General features: G+C 36.6%; 1 protein-coding gene across 1 annotated transcript in view; it reads left to right on the forward strand.

The window, feature by feature from the left end:
• ccdc170 (coiled-coil domain containing 170) overlaps window positions 1-22,225 on the forward strand; it is a 55,744-nt gene that overhangs the window by 5,731 nt on the left and 27,788 nt on the right. The window contains exons 2-8 of the mRNA XM_028797700.2: window positions 1,367-1,443; window positions 1,737-1,764; window positions 5,724-5,852; window positions 7,502-7,758; window positions 15,706-15,841; window positions 16,102-16,287; window positions 20,743-21,060. Coding sequence (XP_028653533.1) covers window positions 1,367-1,443; window positions 1,737-1,764; window positions 5,724-5,852; window positions 7,502-7,758; window positions 15,706-15,841; window positions 16,102-16,287; window positions 20,743-21,060 — 1,131 coding nt within the window. The remainder of the gene's footprint in view (window positions 1-1,366; window positions 1,444-1,736; window positions 1,765-5,723; window positions 5,853-7,501; window positions 7,759-15,705; window positions 15,842-16,101; window positions 16,288-20,742; window positions 21,061-22,225) is intronic.

The raw sequence follows: 22,225 nt of genomic DNA on the forward strand, positions 1-22,225 counted from the left end.
GTGGCCCTCTAGGGCCAACATTACCTCCCCCTGCTTTAAAAGCTTACTTTCAGATTCACTGAAAAGCCAGGGTGAAGTGATCAGGGCTCTAAAAGAGGACTCCAGTGGTCTGAACATGTAGATGTAGAACCACAAGATTCATTAAAGAGACCACAATTTAATATAGGGTTGTGGAGACCCAGAGCCTATCCTAGTGGTACCAGAAGCAAGGCAGAATCGACTTTGAACAGTGGGTTAATTAAGACAAATTATGCATACATCTATGGGATATAGGAGGAAAATATAAGTTTAATGATGATCAGGATTCAGACATTATTGAAATGTGTGGATAAATTTAAACATCTAGGATCAGTGGTATCCCAAGATGGAGAACTGGATGCAGAGGTAACCCACAAAGTGCAGTTTTGGTGAAACAATTGGAAGAAGGTATCAGGAGGTTTGCTTGATCAAAGAATTAAAGTAATGTTAAAGGTACAGTTTTTAAGACAAAGGTAAGACCAGTAATGATGTATGGAGCTGAGACATGGGCAGTTTTTTGAAGAACAGGAGAAGAAGTTGCAATAGATGTGGCAGAAAAAGAATGTTGATATGGATGTGTGGAGTTACAAAGAAGAAGAGAAATGAGACAATTAGAGAAACCAAAAAGCTGGAGAGATATTTAAGAAAGTACAGGAAAGTAGGTTGAAGTGGTATGGGCATATGATGAGGAGAGTCAATGAATATGTGAGCAAAAAAGTGATGGAAATTGAAGTATAAGGAAAGGGAAGTGGGGGAAGCCAAATGAGAGGTGGTTGGATAAAGTAAAGGAGGACTTGAAGGAAAAGGGTTTCACTGGGCAGTAGGTGCAGGACCAAACTGTATAGAGAACATTGGTCAAACATATCAAACCCATGTAGAAGAGGGAAAAGATGAAGATAAAGGAGAATGGAGAAAAACTCACACAGAGGCATTCAATAACCTGCAAAGTCCTCATATCTACAACTATTATGACAGTTACACTATAAAGACTATATAAATAAAGAACTAGAAACAAAGTGAATGCAATGGGATTGACAAAGTTTTTCTTGGAGTTGTGAAACAGCATAGTTAACCAATTCACTGCCTTGTTACATAAATGTATTTGTAATGTGTTAAAAATGCAAAGTTATACTTTTCTAATTGTGCGACTTTTGTAATAATACACTGCATATCAGTAATTGGCTGACCAATTGGCATTGTAAACTATTACCATTTTTTAGGCAAATATAATTGGATTCTGGCTTGGCTTCAGTGTTATATCAAGTGGTTCCTTTCTCTTTTCAGAATTTCAAATGTGCATTGGTCACCCTTAGCCTTAGTCCATTTTTGGTCTTTTTCTTCTTTGCAGCTTCAAGAGCAGCTTAGTGTTTTGAGGCGACAGTTGGAGGACAAAGATGAACTTCTTGCAGCCTTGACTGTTGGCAGGTATTCACAATTACTAGCAATAGTTGTTAACCTATTTGCAGGTGTTGAGTGGATCATCACTAAATTAAACAGCTATGTAATATGTAATAATGATGTCTATGAAATATTGCTGGGTTTTTTTGGCCATTTTCTTGGCACTTTTTTAAGCAAGTTCAATGATCACTCATTTCATGGAATTAAAGTATTCTTTGTGTATGTTGGCACACTATACAGTATTTATATACAGTATAAAGCCTTCCTTACCCATTTTTTTTTAAAACTGACCCATTCTCATATTCTTTATTTGATTTTAGAAATGCAAGCAGAGGAGAATATCAAAGGGTAAGTGAGGATGGTTGAAACAGCAAAACAAAAGTTTGTTTACTTGGCCAGCCGCTCCCTGGTTTACCTTCCAGTCTAATTTGAACCTGTCCCATTAACAACTTTAGTTCTTCAAATTCCTTTTTTATTAATTTTATTTAATCACACCAGGCTATAGCTGTTTCAGGGTTCTACTGCTTTCCTTCACTTATACTGATGCTTATTTCTCTGTGATTCTCTGTGTCACTTTTTCAAACTTCCTTACCTGTAGGAGGCACTCTTGGCAGTATTTTCCCATATAATAGAGAGCCTCTGGTTAGTTAGTCTAATTCATACTGACATCAGCATGATAAATACAGTTTTTCTGTTAACTGTGAAGTATGTCTTATTGGCTTACTTATTCGATTAGCTCCATTTTTTACATATGAAATAAATGTTTGCAAGTTGTTGGAAACTCCCTTGTTACAATGGTATAGCTTGCCTGATAGGTGAGACTATAGAACTCCTACACTGTCTGAGGAGAGTTGACAAGGATGGAAGAAGGCTTTGCAAATGGACGTGGACAAAGGTGACGTGACCTACTCTACATTACCCTTGATCTTGAGCATTCTTTACAAAAAATCCATAAATCAACCATGTTTTTAACCTTCCAGTAGAATACAGAGAAAAGCCAAGCAAAATTACACCTTTTATTGGCTTTTCTCTACATTCATAATGGCTAACACGGTACAACACCCTAGTACAGTAGAATACAGAAAAAGAGAAGGTAGGCTTTTTTGTCTAAACTACAAGAAGTGCAGTATATCAGTCTTGATATATACTGAGATGCATAGAGCACAGCATGCTGTTCACTCAAATGACAAACTTCAGCTATTCACTCCATAAATTTCATGAAAATAGTTATCTTTAGTAGGTTAGAGTTAAAGTTAGATATTACTGTACCAGATCTACTATATAATGAAGCCAGATTGAGAGGAAAATTTTATATATCCAGTCATCATTTTTCAAATCCCCATAATCCATGCTGGGCAGGAGAGTGTCCTGGCTACATCAGGCTCAAAAGAGGATCTAATCCAAATGGAACATGAGGCCATTTCTAAGGATTCTTACTCACACTGAGTTAATTTTGAGTCACCAGTTAACCTAACCTGCACATCTTTGCAGCACAGGTGGAGTCAAAACATATATAGATGCATGAAAGAATGTGCAACCACCAAACTGTGACTCCAAGACACTGGATTTCTGGGCTAAGAACTAGGCACTAAAATACTGGTACTACAGAAATCAAAAAAATAGATTTATGTTTTTTTCTTTTCTAGGTATTAGTCATTATTTGTTAAACCGGTAATAATTGTTAACATATTTGGGGATAGACTTAGTATTGTTGTCTTGAAAGTATTCAAATTTAAATGTTTTGTGAAGGTGGAGCTTGCATGGTGGCAAAGACAGGAATTGTGCCACCTAACAGCAGAAAGAACCAATATGGAGTATTTCCTGTAGAGATTTTACTTTTTCTTCCTGTTTTCTCCATCACACAATTTATGGACAAGTCTCTTTAAGTTTACTGACCTGATGCCAATCTCTGTCTGTTTACCCTGAGGTACAATGGCCTCTAGTCCAGTGTGGACTTTAAAACCTTATGGTTACCAGCTTAGTCTCCAAAACTGACTCACTTTGTAACTCCTGAAGCAGTCACTTAAATTGTCTAGGGATATAAAGGCTTGTGTTATTTTTATATGTAATAAAAATCATTACTAATATATGTTAAGATATTGGCTCTGTTGAGATCCCTACATTTCTTTCCCTTTGCATGGATTTTCTAGTTACATGTCTTAAGATATGTGCTGAATTAAGTGTAAAACAATTTCAATGTAATTGTATAAATTGTTGTCATCCTTTTTACTTTTTTAAATTTGAAAATAGATGTTATTAATTTATATACTGTACTAGCCATGTGCGCCCAACTACGTAGCGCGTGTTAAAGTTGTCTGTGAAGGGCTCCCTGTTTAAACGCGGTTGCCAGTCGTGAACTGGGCCCTTCGTCGCACAGCATTATGATTTTTTATAAGTGAAACAAAATTACAAAACAAAACCCTTGGACATTGATTCGATAGGAACGGCCTACTCGGAATCACTGTCCGAATAGTAATTATGTGGTGGTGGAGGAGCATTTCTGCTTCTCTCCGTTCACAGTCCGTCTCGTTTTCATGGCGCTGTCGTTTCCTCTCACGATCTCTTCTCAACCTTTCTCCAATCTCGCAGGTTGCTTTGTGGCAATCCAAAGAGTAAGGAAGAACCAATGCTTCTTTCTTGAACTCCAAACGCCGACTGATGGAAAATCACAGAAGTGTGCCCGACTTATATACTCTGACTGCCGACTCCAAGAAGTGGGAGAACATTCGATTTGGACGAAGTGCTGCCAACGACGGTCGATAGAAACACAAAAAACCACAGTCTCGACAACGAAGCAGGTGTCGACGCCAGATCTAAACACAAAGCACGGTGTCGACGTCAGATCTAAACACAAAGAGTGCTATCGACAGTGTTTGTAAACAAAAGTAACAACCAAGGTGTTGTGTATTCAGCCAGTACAAACAGCACGTAGTCTCCTTTAGTTCAATCCTCTTTAATCACCACACTCCAACCTCATCCAACGATCCTCCCTCTCACTTCCTCTCCTCCTCCATCACTACTGCCCTCTACTGAACACAGCAGGAACACCACACAAGGCAGTGAATTCGCGGACAAAGATCAAGATCCAAGTGAAGATTATATATAAAGATATATACATTGCAGTAAAAGAGTCATAATGCAACAATCAAACGGGCATTGTTATAACTGCGATAAAAAGTCATCCTAACCAAAATATAGTAAATCCAGTAAATCATAGAAAGGGTTAAGATTTGTTTGTCTTATACAACACTTTAAACTGCAACTACACCCAATGCAGAAATCAAATTAATAAAAGGGGAGATCATAATGTTATACTTATGCTTATTGATTGAAACACTGGGCCTTAAGCATTAATACTGTCAGGAGCACAGCAGAGTTACTCCAGAATAACATTTATGAATTTTTGCTAGATTCTAAAGATGTTTTACATAGTTTCACACAAAGATAACTGCATTTTTTCTAGTTTTACATTTAAAATACATTTATTTACTTAACGGACAAGTTTACCCAAAGCCACTTATTCAAGAAATCAACATAATGGAGGAAACACCAGTCTGGGGACTGTTAAATGTTAAAGAAAAAGGTTAATAAATTGACCATCACAAACGAAGTGATCTAAACCAAACAGACCAACACAAGGCTAACTGCTTTTATCTTAGCTACTAAAAAACATATCTCAAAATTATTATCAGTTAAATATTATTAGAATGATGATTGTAAATCTTTTTTTTTTAATTTTATTGATTTTATTAAAATCAAATAACATTCCATACACATAACTCAAGTTTTACAACAAAAAAAGGTTTGAAACAAATGATGATTGTAAATCTAATGCTGCCTGATGGAGGTAAGCAAATATCTTCACCCAAAAAGGGTTTATTGTAGGACATTACAAGAACACATGACCTAGCAAGGCCAGAGGTACAATTAGGGTCCAATTATTGATATATTTTAGACAATTTAAATCTAAAGAGACACAATTTTAGACAGAATTACATGTTTTCACAGACTGATAAAGAATGAATGTTATGAATAATTAAATTTCATTCCTTGGCTGTGATATTGATAGATAAGTCCCTTTCTCAGTGTTGCCTAAAATATTCTAGTGGTAAGCACCATCACATTAATTCATAAAGTCTAGAAATAACCACTCTTCATGAGCTAAAATATTTTATTTCCAGTAAAAATGTGCATGCATTTTGACTTCAAACAATCAGTGAATAATTTTGAATTACCTTGTTCATTTACAAGCAGGAAGAGTATTCATAATAAACTTGTGCTCACCATGTTCCTTTCATTTCTCCCAGGGAAGCCATGACTCTTTTCAGGATGCTCCAGTCACCAGGGAGCAGCTCAATTATTATCGGTTGGCAGCAGAGACTGCAAACAGTGAGTTAGCTGCTCTTCAAGTGAAACATGAGTGCTCTCAGGCGGAGGTAAGCTGCTCAACATTTGGTCTCCTTGTACTTTTTACTGATTAGTGCCAGTGTTGTGTCTTATTTTAATTGGGAGTACCAGTTAAATGTCATTCCAAACAACATACATAAACATGGGAACACACTTTCGGCAAACCTATCAACATAAAATAAAAGTTAAATAGTAATATTGTTCACATTGCAAGTGTTGCATAGAAAAAAATGTATTTGTTCAGACTGATATCCCATTCCTTTGCCCTTTAAATCCGGAGGGTCTTCCATAGTTCCTGGTGGTTCATTTTGAAGGCACTTGGGAGTGGTGAGTTCTTGTGCTATTTGTGAATTCAGGGTTCTTTGTGATTACTGGATTTTTGAGATTTGGTTAGCATTTTGACTATTTCTGGAATTTTGTATTGGGATTGTCGATTGTGTAGGATTCCCTTATTGTTTGGCGAAATCCTATTGTCTTTGTGCTCCCCAGAGCTTTATTGTTATTGAAGAACACTTTTTGTGAGGAGTAAATCTACAAGACTTTTCTTGTGTCTAGACAATATTTTTGATGGGATTCCTCCACTAGTGGGAATTTTTGGGAAGTACTTTTGGGACTTATGTGCTTTCATGACAATCTAAATTCCTTTCTGCTTGTGTCAATGGCATGAATCTCAGTAGTTACAAGACCTTTTATCAGAATTTCGCTCCAAGTTTAATTTTATTTGCATTACTGTTAATCACTAATCACTAGTATAAAAATATGCAAAAACAAATTTCAGCATGTCAAAAACCATGCATTGCAATACATTACAATACAATACAATTTATTTTTGTGTAGCCCAAAATCACACAAGAAGTGCCGCAATGGGCTTTAACAGGCCCTGCCTCTTGACAGCCCCCCCAGCCTTGACACTCTAAGAAGACAGGGAAAAACTCCCAAAAAAACCTTGTAGGGAAAAATGGGAGAAACCTTGGGAAAGACAGTTCAAAGAGAGACCCCTTTCCAGGTAGGTTGAGCGTGGAGTTGGTGTGAAAAAGAAGGGGGTCAATACAATACAATACAATACACAGAACAGAACAAATCCTCAATACAATATAAAAATAAAAATTTTAGAAGTACGGAGCAGAATTTAACAGTAAATGATATCACATAAGAAGATTTGGATATATTTAGAGTCCTGGAGATTTCATCCATCAAGCTGTCTCCCCCATTTGGCCATTCCATGGCTATAGTAGGAAGTCAAAGGCTATTTCAGAAGGGATTGGTGTAAAGCAGGGACCAGCTCTGGCTTGGGGATAAGTCCATTACAGCCAAACATACTAGCATAACATCTTTAACAAAGGGCTAATTTAGTGTTCCCCAATCATTCTTAAAACTTGTACAGTATGTGGGTTGCAAAAAGAAACCCAGACAATAAGGAAGTAGCATGTAAACATCCAAGTTGACTAACTGGAATCCAAAGGTTGTAGGTTCATTCTAAAAGGAAAACTGGTATTACAGACAGCAGAAAGTGCTCTAGAAGTTGTGTCCACAATTTAAAAAAAAGGTTGCTCACAAACATTTACTCCCAGTTATTAATTCATGCAAAACTATGTATTTGCAAAATTATGAACACATAGCTACTATTTTATATGCTTTTGTGTAGAAATTTAATTTACAAAATGTGTTTGTATTTTAGCTCCTGGAAGTCCGAGCAAAGCTGAGTTCAAGAGAAACCTTAATCCATGAAATGAGGCAGGAGATGGAGAATTACAAAGAGAATAATGCTAGGCAAGCCTCTGTGATCAGTTCCCTCAGGTCACAGGTTCAAGAACTTGAACAGGAATCAGGCACTGTGTCCTCATCTAAAACTCGTACAGAATTAGCCCTTCAATCAACCTCCAAAGAGAATAGTACTCTGAAGGAAAGGCTGCAGGAGCTTGAAAATAAACTACGGTAAGTCTGCAAAAGTTTAATCGCACTGCATTGTGAATAGAGGTGATGAATTGAAGAGCTGGAAATAATTGCCAGCAGTTGGATCTTTAGCTTCATTGTGTGTGCTGGAGTTGACCTTGTCCAATAAGAAAGATCGTTTTTTAATAAAGAGCCAGAATAATGACCTGTCCAGTTGCTTCCATTAAAAACAAATAAGTGGCATGGTATAAAATAAAAAGATCTATAGTACAAAATTCTATTTCTGATCATGCATGCTAGAGTTTAGTGGTATTAGGTTCCAAGGTTTTGGTTCAGAGATCCACAGCATCAATACTTGCTCTATGCCTTTGGGGTCAACTACCTTGCATTTTCTCTTTTGATTCAGAAGTGTTGATCTAATTTCCTTCGGTTTCCATTGTCCCTTGGCCTACTGACCCATTCTTGGTCTGTGATTCATTTACATTTAACCAATTTGCTTTAACGTTTGAATTTGACATCATAAAATTGGCAGTTTGTACAAATAAACACCTTTTCACACTATTTAAAAACCGTGCAAAAAATCTCATGTTCTAGAAAATTAAATGGTGGTGGATTTTTTTTTCTTCCAAACTTGTATGATACATTTCCTAAATGATGAAAGAAAAATTGTTTTGTTTTTGCCAAGGATAGATTTTGCTTATCTTGTGTCCTTGCTTTATGGTGTCACAGGCTAATTTAATGAAATGGTCAGAGGGTGATTGCTTGAAGATAATGGCCATCCTGGAATGACAACACAACACATTCTGGAATGACATTATAACATCACAAAAAATGACTGTAAAGGTGTTGTAAACAGATTATAGCAAGGATAAGACACTTTTTTTGTACTTAACCTCTCAGTATATATGGAAGATGTTACTGCAGCTCTTTATATTTTCCTATGATTTGTTAGATTTTCTCTGCACTGATATATGATGTGCCAGATTCCTGTTCCTGCGTGCTGCTTTGATAATTTTCATATATGAAGAGCTTCATTACAGATCAAAACTTTAACGTTATGTAGGACACTTTCAATAAGTGCTTGCACACTTTGAGTACACTACACTTGCAACCCTATATGCATAAAAAGTGAGCATTGTATCAAACTAAATACACTCAAACAAAGGAAGTCTGCTGTTCCAAATGGTGAGCACTGCAATAATTCTTTCACTGTAGGCTTCTTTTCTGAGTAACCAATAGCTAAGACAAATATTACTTGGACCTCAATGAAACTTCACACTTCTTTCTAGATACATTTGAAAAAAATAACAAAAACAAACACACACACAAAAAAGGTATGGCTTTTGATATTACAGTGAAATAAGAGAATAATAGATGAACATAAACTATTATGTGATCTATAATGAGAAAACAAATTGATAAGGTGAATTATCATTGAAACAAAGGCTTGACTCATGCTTGAATTTAAACAAAGTACAGGGTGATTAAAGGGCTTTGTTCACATAGCAGAACACACAATCTCTTACATGACTTACATTCATGCAAGTGAACTTACACAGAGTTTTTTAGGAACCATGGATATGTCAACACAGACATTTAGAGCTATTAAAATGGCTGGAGTGGATCATGGGATGCAATCACACATATCATCGACTGGGAGATATGAAATGCTTTTCTAATATTTGCAGTCACATAAATGTAGGAATTTTGTGCTCGGTAATCTACTGAACATGTGTGGTTACCAGGAGATGCTTCTTACTGGTGCTGTTCAGTGATAAACTATTACACTCTAGTCTCTAAATGCTACACTCAAACACATCTCACACTCTGCTAGTACAAATTGTTAATTTTTCACAAGTTAAGTTAAAAGGTCCTTGAGGCAGAATGTTAGTTTGCAGTCCTAGATAGGCAACACACAGCCGTCACTCTGGGTTATTTTGAAGCTTTCCTGGAACAAGTTGTTACGGAAATGTCAGTGCTGTTCAGTGTGTCAAGGACGGCAGAATATCCAGGCAGATGTTGGAATAAAAAGGGAAGAAATTGACAATGTGCCACATATTTGCTTTGTATCCTGGAATTTTTGTTATTAATCTTTTTGAAAATGTACTCTAGCTAAAAACGAAACTGCATCCCCCATCCCCTAAAATTCCAGCCCTTTAATGAAGTGAGCTGTTATTTCTCAGTTATAGTGTTTTGCTGTGTCAATCCAAAAATTATAAACCAGTTATGCTACATTTTTACTAAATGAAGAAGATATTTAAGTATTTTAGATGACAGAGTCATTGTTTTGGTTATACTTCTTAATATTTTGTACTCTTTTAACGTTTTTAAGCTGTTATTTACTAAACAGGACACTTGTAGGTTTGGCCTGAGGTGATAGTCTTTGATAGAGTAAAGTCACGATGGTAAAAATGAAACTACTGTACAGGCTACTAAACCTGCATTTATACTGAAGGTAAAAGTGACTACATTCCACTTTTGAGCTATTTTTGTTTGTTTAACGGTTCAAATTAATTTTGCAGGCCATTTAAATCCAATATCTATGTACCTATATTTAGCCTGAATTGCCAAAATTAATGCAAAATAATTCAAATAATTCTTCCTAAGACTGTCTTTCAGAAAACACATATCAATTGGGAAGTATTAGCAGGCTTTCTCCGATTTTTGCATTTTACATTTATCTAAAAAGGCTAAATCTTTGTTATGACATATCTGCAAAGTCTATCATCGACCTTTGGTCCAAGGTGCTCTAGTACTACTTATGAGTTTCCTTGTAATCGAATATGATGTTTGTTATGGATAATCTCTGACTAGCACAAAAATCCAATAACAACTCGCCATTCTGTTTCATTCCAGGAAGGCCATTACTCCCAGTCACACCCCACGAAGAATCTCCATCGATTAATAAAGTATCTATCTATCTATCTATCTATCTATCTATCTATCTATCTATCTATCTATCTATCTATCTATCTATCTATCTATCTATCTATCTATCTATCTATCTATCTATCTATCTATCTATCTATTCCCAATGTGAGTACTGAAATCACTCAGTAAGACTACCAAGTCAGTGGGCAGCACTCTATCAAGCACCTCACCCACCTTCTCTATGAAGAAAAAAATAAGATACTGTACTTGTTTACTATAAGAACCAACAAGTATTTGGAAGGACAGCTTTCTCTTTAAGTCCGCCAACCTAACAGATAGTGTATAGTGATGTTAACAACATAATCATTCTCTTACTGTGGATTCGCATAAACATATAAATCAAATTTTGCTTCCAGAAATAAAATGACTAGCCTAATATAATCAATGAATTTGTTGAAATTCAATGAGTTTGAAGTATGATGATTATTAAACATTTACCCATAATTCCTGTTGACTATGTCCTAGTCTGCATATGCAAAAAACATAATATAACCATCCAATCAATACATGACATCAGAAGCATCTGTTTGTAAAGCCACAGTGCCTTGATGTCAACCCATTTTTTGGACAGAAATTTGTATGCGCAGGACTTAACTTTAATGTATGTAGATAAAAAAGCAAGCATTGAACAAGAAGGCATTTGCAGGCTATGTGTGCTGTTTGAAAAAAAAAAAAAAGAAGTTAAACTGTTATCTACACACACGTTGAATCACAAATCTTACGTTAGGTTTAACGTCTATGTCATGGAAAACGTAAATACCCTGTACTAAAACCATTCCACTCAATTCCTAAGAATAAAACTGTATTGACATCATGTCCTAAAAGTACACTGTGCTCACTGCATTGTTCACACTAAATACTAAACACTCTAAGCCCAACCTTGACTTCTACCCTAAAACTGTCATTCTACAGCTTATTTGAATTTATGTCCTAACACTGCACATGGTTTTTCCAGTGTGAGAATGATGGAGAAGTTATTTAGTCCTCCATCAGCGATTGTGAAGAGTGGAATTATTCAGGTCACAGGTGGTGGTGAACAACAGAGCATGATATTTGTGGAGTTTTAATGCAAGCTTTAATAATATCCCAATTGAAAAGATGTTTATACTTTGAATTGAATCAACCTTTACCAATACATTCAAAGCCTAGAGTTCTAGTCCTGTTATTGATCATTTTATTTTATTTGCTGCTCTTGTGCCTCTTATGCCACACTAGTTACAGGATTATTATTATTATTGTTACTATTGTTGTTTGTGGATTATCATTTATGTTGCAGCCAATAATAACCCCCTAATGTTTATTACAGGTCAGCACCCATTCCTTTGATAACTGTAGCTATTCTAGCATTCAGTGTGATTTGCCCTTTTGTCTACTCCTCTCATCACTAATGCTCTGTATCTAGATGCAATTAAGAGAACAGTGAATTCAAAAGAAAATGACAAAATGGAGTTTAAAACTGTGACAAAAAATACAAATATTTCCTAATTTGTTATAAATGTAAATTTTCCAGTAGTGCTCTTTTCTCAATACAAAGTAAGGAAAATATAAGAGAAAAACATCAACAAATTAAAACAATGAGATCACTCAGAGGTTAAAAGACTCACTGATTGGGACGTAACACGGCTGCCATGTGGGACCCAGAACTGAACTTGAAAACCATTGGATTAGACTAAGGAGAGGGGGACGCAAATTCAGTCTCTCATACCAGTTCCGCCAGTCCAAAATGACTCGGCTAGACAACAGCATTGGAAAAGTCCATCTGCTTTATTAGCTTCCTTCTGGCAGAAGAATTAATTAGGATGGTGTTAAAACAGAACAAAAAATCTGTGTGTATTCAGGGCACTATGATCAGAATGAATATCTAAAACTCCGAAATGTCATTTTCTTAAACTGCAGATCAAAACATCTCTTTAAGAGTTTGAGAGTGAACAAAAAGCTGAAGGTCCAAAAACTTAAAATTGAATCGTAAAAGTTTTTAAATGTATCTCAAACCAAATGATTAATACACAAAACATTCCTTGGGGTTAGAACTTTCAGATGATTTATTACTGAGGAACAGAAAAATTTAATTGACAAAAAAAATTCTAACAAGATGTCCCAATTAACAAAACACAGGTCTGAAAGGCTTCAGGATTTTGTTTCTGCATTTTTTTTTAATTAGAAGTCAATTATTACTGCTGAAGCAGTTATTGCTCAAACAGTATTCTTGTGCTTCATTTTTGTTATGGCCACATGTGCCGAATTCCAGGATCCTGGATAAGAATGTTCTTAAAACAGAATGTAATAGTTTAAATAAAGAAGAAACATTAGAATATTTACAGTGTTCAGCTAATCTCACCTGCACGGCTTATGGATGTGGGAAGAAAACTCGAGCTCCTCAGAGGATTCATGTTCCTGTTTTTTGCTGGTATAAGGCTTTTGAAGTTGGATATGTTTGGACAGTTCGATAATAAGTTAGAAGTAATACTAAACTGCACTGGGAATTATTCTGAACAATATTCCAATCTTTCTGTACGTGATTGATATACTCAATGTGAGCCCTGGGTGTGAAGACCACTTGTGTGTCTGATGCAAATATTGTTTTGTCACTTTTGAAAATGAAATTAAAAAGAATGAAATTTAGTTAGATGACATTTTATCATAATTAGGTAGAATAAGAGGTAACTGGGCCAGAATTGTTCTTATATAAAATAGTATGTGTACTGGACTCTCTGTACATCTAGACAGTGTACTGAAGTGATTAAGAAATCTAATAGGATGTTAAGTTGTATAGCCTGATGTGTGGAGTACAAGTCAAACAAGGCCATGCTTAAGCTTTATAATTCACTTGTGAAGCCACTTCTGCAGTGTTGTGTACAGTTCTGGTCTCCGTATTACAAAAAAGACAAAGCAGTGGTGGAGAAAGTCCAGAGTAGAACAACTCAACTGATTCCTATACTGTGAGGCTATGAGGGAAAATTGAAGGGATAGAACCTTGTCAGTTTAAGTAAAATGGGACTAAGACGTGACCTAATTGAAGTGTTCAAAATTATGAAAATGTCAGTAACACAAATTTGTTGTTTTGAAATGAGGATTTTGTCAAGAGCACTGGGCACAAATGGAAAATGTTAGGGGTAAGTTAAGCATAAATTTCACAAAAATGTTATAAAGCTTTTTTTTGTTTTTGTTTTTGCTCACAGATTCCTAGACATGTGTAATAAATTGCTAGACAGGGTGATAGACATAAGGACTTTGGGCACTTTCAAAACTTAAGAAAAAAATGTATTGCAGAAGTTAGAAAACCAGGAAATTATAAGCTATTAAGCTAAGTGTTAGGTGCTACTCTCACCTGGATTAGGCATCCTTGAACTTGAATCTCAAGCCTGATTATTGTTTGTGTGAACCCTCCAGTTTTCTTCTACATCCAAAGAGATGTATGTTAGGTTGACTGCTAATTCTAAATTGGTTCTGCTTGAGTATGTGTGTGAGCAGATTGGTAACCAAAATGCCTGTGCTTTGGAATAAGCAGGTTTTGGAATGTTATGAGTTTCGCAATGGGCAACACAGTAGTACCCCTGGTTGGCACTGCTACCTCATCAATTCAGGGTGTCAGATTTATAAAACCCACATACGCACAAAAATAGGCTTGAAATACAGCTTTCCGTACTAACTTTGGGATTTATAAAAGAAAACGTGATGGAAAAATGTGCTTATATTTATGGCAACTCTGACCCGTTTGTGTGCAAGATTTTGGAGAAGGTGGGAAATAAAGGTGAGGTGCTACATCCAGCATTCATATGGCGTGGGTGTGCATACATTAAACGTAACATGTTTTTGCCAACTTAACAAGGCAATTTGCAGGATTGTCTGGTTTTCATATTGTGATTGGAACACTTTACTGTACTTGTGTTGCAATAAGGACATCTAGTGAGAATAAAGCTGCTTTTGTTCACCATAAGCAGTTACATTCCATTAACGCAGAAGCCATCTGTGATGTCAATATGAAACTGACAAATGAAATTGCTCAGTGGCCTGTGTCAATCCATGATTCATTTATTTTGAGGCAGAGTGGTTTAGGCAGATGTGATGGTACTGTATGCGGTAGCTGGCTTGTCTGTAAGGTAAGTGGCTAAATGTTCAGTTTTTCATATGGCCTGTGCTATTCATTGTAACAACATTCACGTCATTACATGTACCAGGTAATAGCAGCTACCTGCTCAGATGCTGGCACCTTATGGCTTGACCTGAATCCCAGAATGCAGAGCATGGACGCAATAATGCTGCACATGATCTTACATGCTAAGTTGCAGAGTGCAACCAGGTACTCTTGAATGCAAGTGGCGAGGTGTAAGTGCATCAGGAGGGAAGTTGCTATACCAGCCAATGAAGTTCTGCAGCCTTGTGATTGCACATGTATGAGGTTAATTAGCATGTATCAGTATAGATTTTTCTCCAGCTACTCCATTTTTCCTCCCACATTGCCAGAACATGTTTGTTTAGGTAATTGGTGAATATAAATAGTCTTGTATGAGCAACTAAGCATGGTGTAGGAATTACACCCTATCCAAATGTGTTTACTAATTCAGTTTGGTCCTGAATTGTATAAGAAGTAGATAGATGAATGGGTGTCTTTCATGAACACTGTAATACAGACAGTAAAACAGCAAATAAAATTTCAAAGGAGGACTATATGAAGCAATTTTCAAAATTAAATGTTATTGATGGATTCTAAGAATGTCACTTCAATATACATTGTAGAGTAGGTGGGTTTAATTCCAGATGAGAATGAATGGTGAGTGAAGGTTAACAAATCAAATGAACATTTCACCAGAGCAGAGGAGTCATGAACAAGCAGTATCCAGAGATCTTCATTCCTTCACAGGATTATATTGATTAAAGTGGGGATATTAATGTGTGGGGCTGTGTACGGTAATGTCTTGAGAGTAAGTCTGGAGCAGATAGAAGGCCAGTAAAGGGAGGCAGTTAGTACTTCAGCAGATCATTTGATGCATGTGTTTAATTTAAGATCTGATCAGGAGCAGCAGACTTCAACTGTTACTCTTTATTTCCATTTATCAGACTTTACATGAATGAATGGGATGACACTCAGCAAAAAGCTTCCAGTTGGGAGAGGAAGCACAAGGAGTTTCTCAGCCACCTTTCTGCCCGACTTAACCTTGATTCTGGAGGAAAGGAGGAACATATTATCTCCAAGGTAAATCATTTATCAAGCCAGCACTATCATGTCAGTTTTGTCAGCAATATTAATTGTTATACTAACATTTCACTTAATATACATTGGAGTGGCACACACTCCCATGACAGATTTCGCTTTCAAATAATTTATTTTGCCCTTGCAATTTTAGTATGATCTCAGTGCCTCTTAGTTTAGGTGCATAATTGTAGTATGGCTATTGTTCACTTCCACCATTGACTGTTGTTCATTGTTTTTTATGGCCACCATATGTCTTGCAGTTGGATGAGCTCTGTCAGGAAAATGCCAGACAGAAGAGTAAGCTTACTATCCTTGAGGAGAGTATGGAAACCCATGAGGTTGACTCCAAAGCCAGTAGAGAGACCATCATGAGACTAGTTGCAGAAGTGGCCAGAGAACAGAAAGCATCAGCATCTAGCATGAAGGAAGTTGAGTCTCTTCGTCAGGTATCTGTTGCTACCAATCCATTTCATCCAGCCATTGTGAATGCTTTAGGGAGATGAATGACATAAGAAATGGCATTGGGCTAAGGGGGTTGAGGAGTTCTAAGAAAATAATCGCTCATTGTTCTAGATACCTCTTACTTGTGATTACGCGAGAGGTCAAAAATCTATTAACTTCTGACATAGTACACTGAAGATGTTATTTTAATTTGATGATTTTGGATTAAGAGAAATAGAATGGTACAAAGGCATTTATTTTCTTGGGGTTTCCCGCATATCTCAATATTTCTTACAGGTAGGCAGAGTGGCTATGTAACTAATGAGTCAATCCACACCACAGACTTACCCTGCAGAAGAGTAACCAAGTTCTTCCAGGGCCAGTATGGGATAGAATGGGTTGAGTCATGTGGGGATGTTTGATGGTTGGTACATATAGTGGTGGGCACCTTGAGCTTGGTGGCTTATAGGATGGAGTGGGTGATATTCGGTTGACTTATGATTCCTATGTGTAATTTAAATTGGTTTTCATGTGTCTAGGTTTCAGCTATAAAGTATTATAATGTACATCCATATCTTTAAACAATGACGCACTACACATATCAAACCAACAACAGCAAAAATGGAAGCAGATAATAATAATGATTTATTGGATTGTAGACCCACCTCCTTCTCACCCATTGCTAAGGAGTCTTGCCCAGTAATAATTCATTCATTGGTTACCATGGCATATGACAACAAGGATGCAGAGGATAAACAGGAAACAACAAAATATATGTTATAAGTTCATAATAAAAGGAAATAGGACATACTTAGAAAGCAACTTATCTTCAATGTCTTTGTTGTACTATCAAACATAAGTATGTAATTCTTTTCTTATAGTTCAGTTTTACAGTCACTACACATAATTTCAGCAATGCAAGTATTGGTCTGCAAGAGGTGAACAATTAGGAAAGAAAAGCGAGTGAAAACATGATCAGGAGGAAAGCATCCCATGGTCAATTCAGCAGTGCAGTTTCACCAACTTTTGTTGAAAAACCCAGAAGTATGGTGTTGTGGCTTTCAAACCAATGAATGAGGAGAGAGGTGTGTCTTCAATCAAAAGCTCAATCCTGTTTGAACAAACTCCTCAGCTGTTGACCATTTTCTGAAAGAGGCTTATTTAGCAATATCTTAGCCAAAATGCATACTATATGTTTAAGATGTTGTGAACATACGACTGAATATCTGACATATGATTATGCAACATGAGTGAACTGAGATTTTTTTTCATGGTTGTTTTGATAATGTTTGCTGTTTCTTCATCATTGGCCCCATAGAAGTCTATTGTGTCAGGAACTTTGTTATATCCTTTCCTCATAAAAAATGAGATTACATTTTTTTTTTCTACTGTTACTACAAACAACATGTGGTAAGTAACAAATAAAAAAAAATATTATTCTTGGTTGAAGTTTTACTTTGAGAATAACTTAGGACACTTTAGATGACCAATCATGTAATACTAAAACTGCGTATACTGTACTTTTTTAACCCTTTTTACTGTACTTTGGACAGCATTTTTTTATTGCAGTATTATATCCCACAAATTCATTTTAGCTTCTCTGTGGAGTTCTACAATGTACTATTTCCTTTGCTATGACCATATACAGTATCAGTATGCTGCTGCTGGAGTATGTGATTTTCCCCTTGGAATTAATAAAGTATCTATCTATCTATCTATCTATCTATCTATCTATCTATCTATCTATCTATCTATCTATCTATCTATCTACAGAGAAGATAAAATTAAGAAAACATATAGCTGAACATTACAATGGCCATCTTGCAAATTTAGCTTTGCTGTGGCTTTTCTGATTCTACTCTGGTGGGTACATGCTTTATGTACAAGAACAACAAGGACACCAACAATTTATTTCTTGTATAGCTCAAAATCACATAAGGAGTGCCACAAAGGGCTTTTAACAGGCCCTGTTTTTTGATAGCCCCCCAGCCTTGACTCACTAAATAGACACACAAAAAAAATAACTCCCAAAAAAAACACCCTTCTAGGGAAAAAAGGAAGAAATTTTGGAAAAGGCAACTCAGAGAGAGACCCCTTTTCAGGTAGGTTGGGCGTGCAATGGGTGTCAAAAAATGGGGTTCCACAAGCAATCCAAGTTGATTAGAACTGAAATCGGGTTTTCAAACGATGCCTTGAAGAGCGTGTCAAATAGCATGCATATAAATGGTGTGAACTTAAGAAATGTGTGCTCTTATTCAGTTTTTTTTTTGACAGAACTACCTACTCACTATTGTGCTGAATTGCCAGATCTGGATATGACTGACACAGAAAGTGGAAAATATTCTTTGTGCTGGATGAGGCCAAACAGTCTCCAGTACAAACATTTATTATTAGTGTCTAGTATCATGTGTATTCATTTTATCTAGCTGTACTCTCTTGAAAATATTTAGAAATAACTGTAAGAAGTTGTTATCATTTTAGTGACATGGGTAACTTATAAGTACAGGAAATTGGATCTGAATGTGAAGTTTGCTTGTTCTCCGAATATATGATTACGATATCTTCCTAGTATTGTCTTTGTCCTTACACTTCCCAAAACATGTACTGGTGCTGGTCATAAAATTAGAATATCATGACAAAGTTGATTTATTTCAGTAATTCCATTCAAAAAGTGAAACTTGTATATTAGATTCATTCATTACACACAGACTGATGTATTTCAAATGTTTATTTCTTTTAATGTTGATGATTATAACTGGCAACTAATGAAAGTCCCAAATTCAGTATCTCGGAAAATTAGAATATCAATTAAGACCAATGCAAAAAAAGGATTTTTAGAAATGTTGGCCAACTGAAAGGTATGAACATGAAAAGTATGAGCATGTACAGCACTCAATATTTAGTTGGGGCTCCTTTGGCCTGGATTACTGCAGCAATGCGGCGTGGCATGGAGTCGATCAGTCTGTGGCACTGCTCAGGTGTTATGAGAGTCCATGTTGCTCTGATAGTGGCCTTCAGGTCTTCTGAATTGTTGGGTCTGGCGTATTGCATCTTCCTCTTCACAATACCCCATAGATTTTCTATGGGGTTACGGTCAGGCGAGTTTGCTGGCCAATCAAGAACAGGGATACCATGGTCCTTAAACCAGGTACTGGTAGCTTTGGCACTGTGTACAGGTGCCAGGTCCTGTTGGAAAATGAAATCTGCATCTCCATAAAGTTCGTCAGCAGCAGGAAGCATGAAGTGCTCTAAAACTTCCTGGTAGACGGCTGTGTTGACCTTGGACCTCAGAAAACACAATGGACCAACACCAGCAGATGACATGGCACCCCAAACCATCACTGACTGTGGAAACTTTACACTGGACCTCACGCAACATGGATTCTGTGCCTCTCCTCTCTTCCTCCAGACTCTGGGACCTTGATTTCCAAAGGAAATGCAAAATTTACTTTCATCAGAAAGCAGCAGTACAGTCCTTTTTGTCTTTAGCCCAGGCGAGACGCTTCTGACGCTGTCTCTTGTTCAAGAGTGGCTTGACACAAGGAATGCAACAGCTGAAACCCATGTCTTGCATACGTCTGTGCGTGGTGGTTCTTGAAGCACTGATTCCAGCTGCAGTCCACTCTTTGTGAATCTCCCCCACATTTTTGAATGGGTTTTGTTTCACAATCCTCTCCAGGGTGCGGTTATCCCTATTGCTTGTACACTTTTTTCTACCACATCTTGTCCTTCCCTTCGCCTCTCTATTAATGTGCTTGGACTCAGAGCTCTGTGAACAGCCAGCCTCTTTAGCAATGACCTTTTGTGTCTTGCCCTCCTTGTGCAAGGTGTCAATGGTCGTCTTTTGGACAACTGTCAAGTCAGCAGTCTTCCCCATGATTGTGCAGCCTACAGAACTAGACTGAGAGACCATTTAAAGGCTTTTGCAGGTGTTTTGAGTTAATTAGCTGATTAGAGTGTGGCACCAGGTGTCTTCAATATTGAACCTTTTCACAATATTCTAATTTTCCGAGATACTGAATTTGGGACTTTCATTAGTTGTCAGTTATAATCATCAACATTAAAAGAAATAAACATTTGAAATACATCAGTCTGTGTGTAATGAATGAATCTAATCTACAAGTTTCACTTTTTGAATGGAATTACTGAAATAAATCAACTTTGTCATGATATTCTAATTTTATGACAAGCACCTGTACATTAGGTTAAATGAACATTCTTATTTGTCCTGTTGCAATTGTGGGAGTAAGCATATGGATGTATCTTAATGAAGAAATGGTGCTCTGTTCAGGCTTTGTTTCTACTGGAAGAGACTACTTCCCTATTGTCAACATTGAATTGGATTATTGGGGTTTGTAAATGTTTGGATGAATACACCATAAGTCTGTTAGGTACCTTTTTATTATTTTTTTTTTGTAATTTTTTTTCTTAATACTAGATTTTCTGTGCTTTGCAACCAGGAGTTAGAGAGCATAGTCTTGGGTAAACGAAACCTTGAACGAGAAAACAGAGCCCTTTTGGAGAGAGCTGAAGCTAACCGGCGCGCATGGGAAGTCTCCAAACAAGAGCTTGGGACCCTGGAAAAGCGCTCAAAGGAACTTGATGGAAGCCTTCGCAGCAGCCAGTATGAGATGCGGTCCACTCAAAATCTGTTACATGGCTTCAGGGAGGAACTGGCAGATTTACTGAGTGGTCAGAGTGGGATGCTTCAACCCTCCGAAGAGGCCATCAAAGAGCGCATTGTGGAGATGAGCCGCAAAGTGGAGAGCCAGAAAGAGGTATCTCTTCTGCTTGCTTTCTTAACAGCATTAAAATGGTTTCTATTAAGTCCTTTTTAGTTTAGTTTAGGCTGTAGAATCCCTATAAATGTATGAATTGTTAAAGATTCTTTTAAACAAAAGATTAAGGATGCCTAAATGGGCCAAGCTTTTTTTTTTTTTGTTGAATACTCAGCTTTCGAAAAGAGTGTTTTTTTTATACAGACTAGACAAAGAGATAAACATTTTTTAATCATTGTCTCACCTTAACAGATAGTTATTTACATAGTTAATTATTACCCAACGCACACGATATTCCAATGAAGATTTTTGTAAAAAAATCATTTTACATCTCTCTACTTGCATACCTTAAAGTTCTGCATTTCTAAGTTTGAGTTTTCAGGATTTACATTGACAAAATATCAGCAGATAATCATCAGCGGTTCCTCTTGCAATGTGAGTGGTTGGAAATTCTTGAAAACATGTTTTTGTTATCTTACCAGGCACCATGGAATATAGAATAATTGCATAAATACTATAAGCAGATTAATGTTAGTGCATTTTAACTTCTCAGTAACAAAAATGTGTGTGATTATTGGTCATACTCATTGTTTCCTATAAATGACACCAAGTGTCCCAGCAAATTCCCAGCAAAAAAGGGAAAGTTTCATTTCAGTTGGAATTTTAATGAAACAAATAACATGACATGAGTCAGCCTTGTCTTTACTTGATGTTTGTGAAATGCATCAACAGATTTCATCTAGTTGTTCTGCTTTGTCCCTTTTCTCCCTGAGGTGACAGTTTGTACTTTGCAAATCTTCTGCTGTGTCAAACTAGCAGGTGCGTTGACTGTCCAAGGATAAAATAAAAGGATGCTCAGAGCTGATATTCCAGTGCTGCCTTCTGTTGAGATTTGCTTGACTGTGTTTTAACTTCATTTTGACTTTTACTAACACTAGTGTTCTACATCCTTGCTTTGAACTGTTAAACACAGCAGCTTTTGCATGGTTGCTTGTGTTTGTCTTCATTCTGAGGTGCTGTTTCAGCCAGGCAATAAGCAAATGAGCACAAAAGGCAATTAACTGCTGCAAATCTTGGTGCAAAAATGTCCTAAAGGCATATAACACTGCAGTTTTATAAGGTAATTCTACATTGTTCTTCTAATTAATCTCAATTTTATGTTTTA

Source organism: Erpetoichthys calabaricus, chromosome 3, assembly GCF_900747795.2.
Source record: "Erpetoichthys calabaricus chromosome 3, fErpCal1.3, whole genome shotgun sequence".
NCBI lineage: Eukaryota > Metazoa > Chordata > Cladistia > Polypteriformes > Polypteridae > Erpetoichthys > Erpetoichthys calabaricus.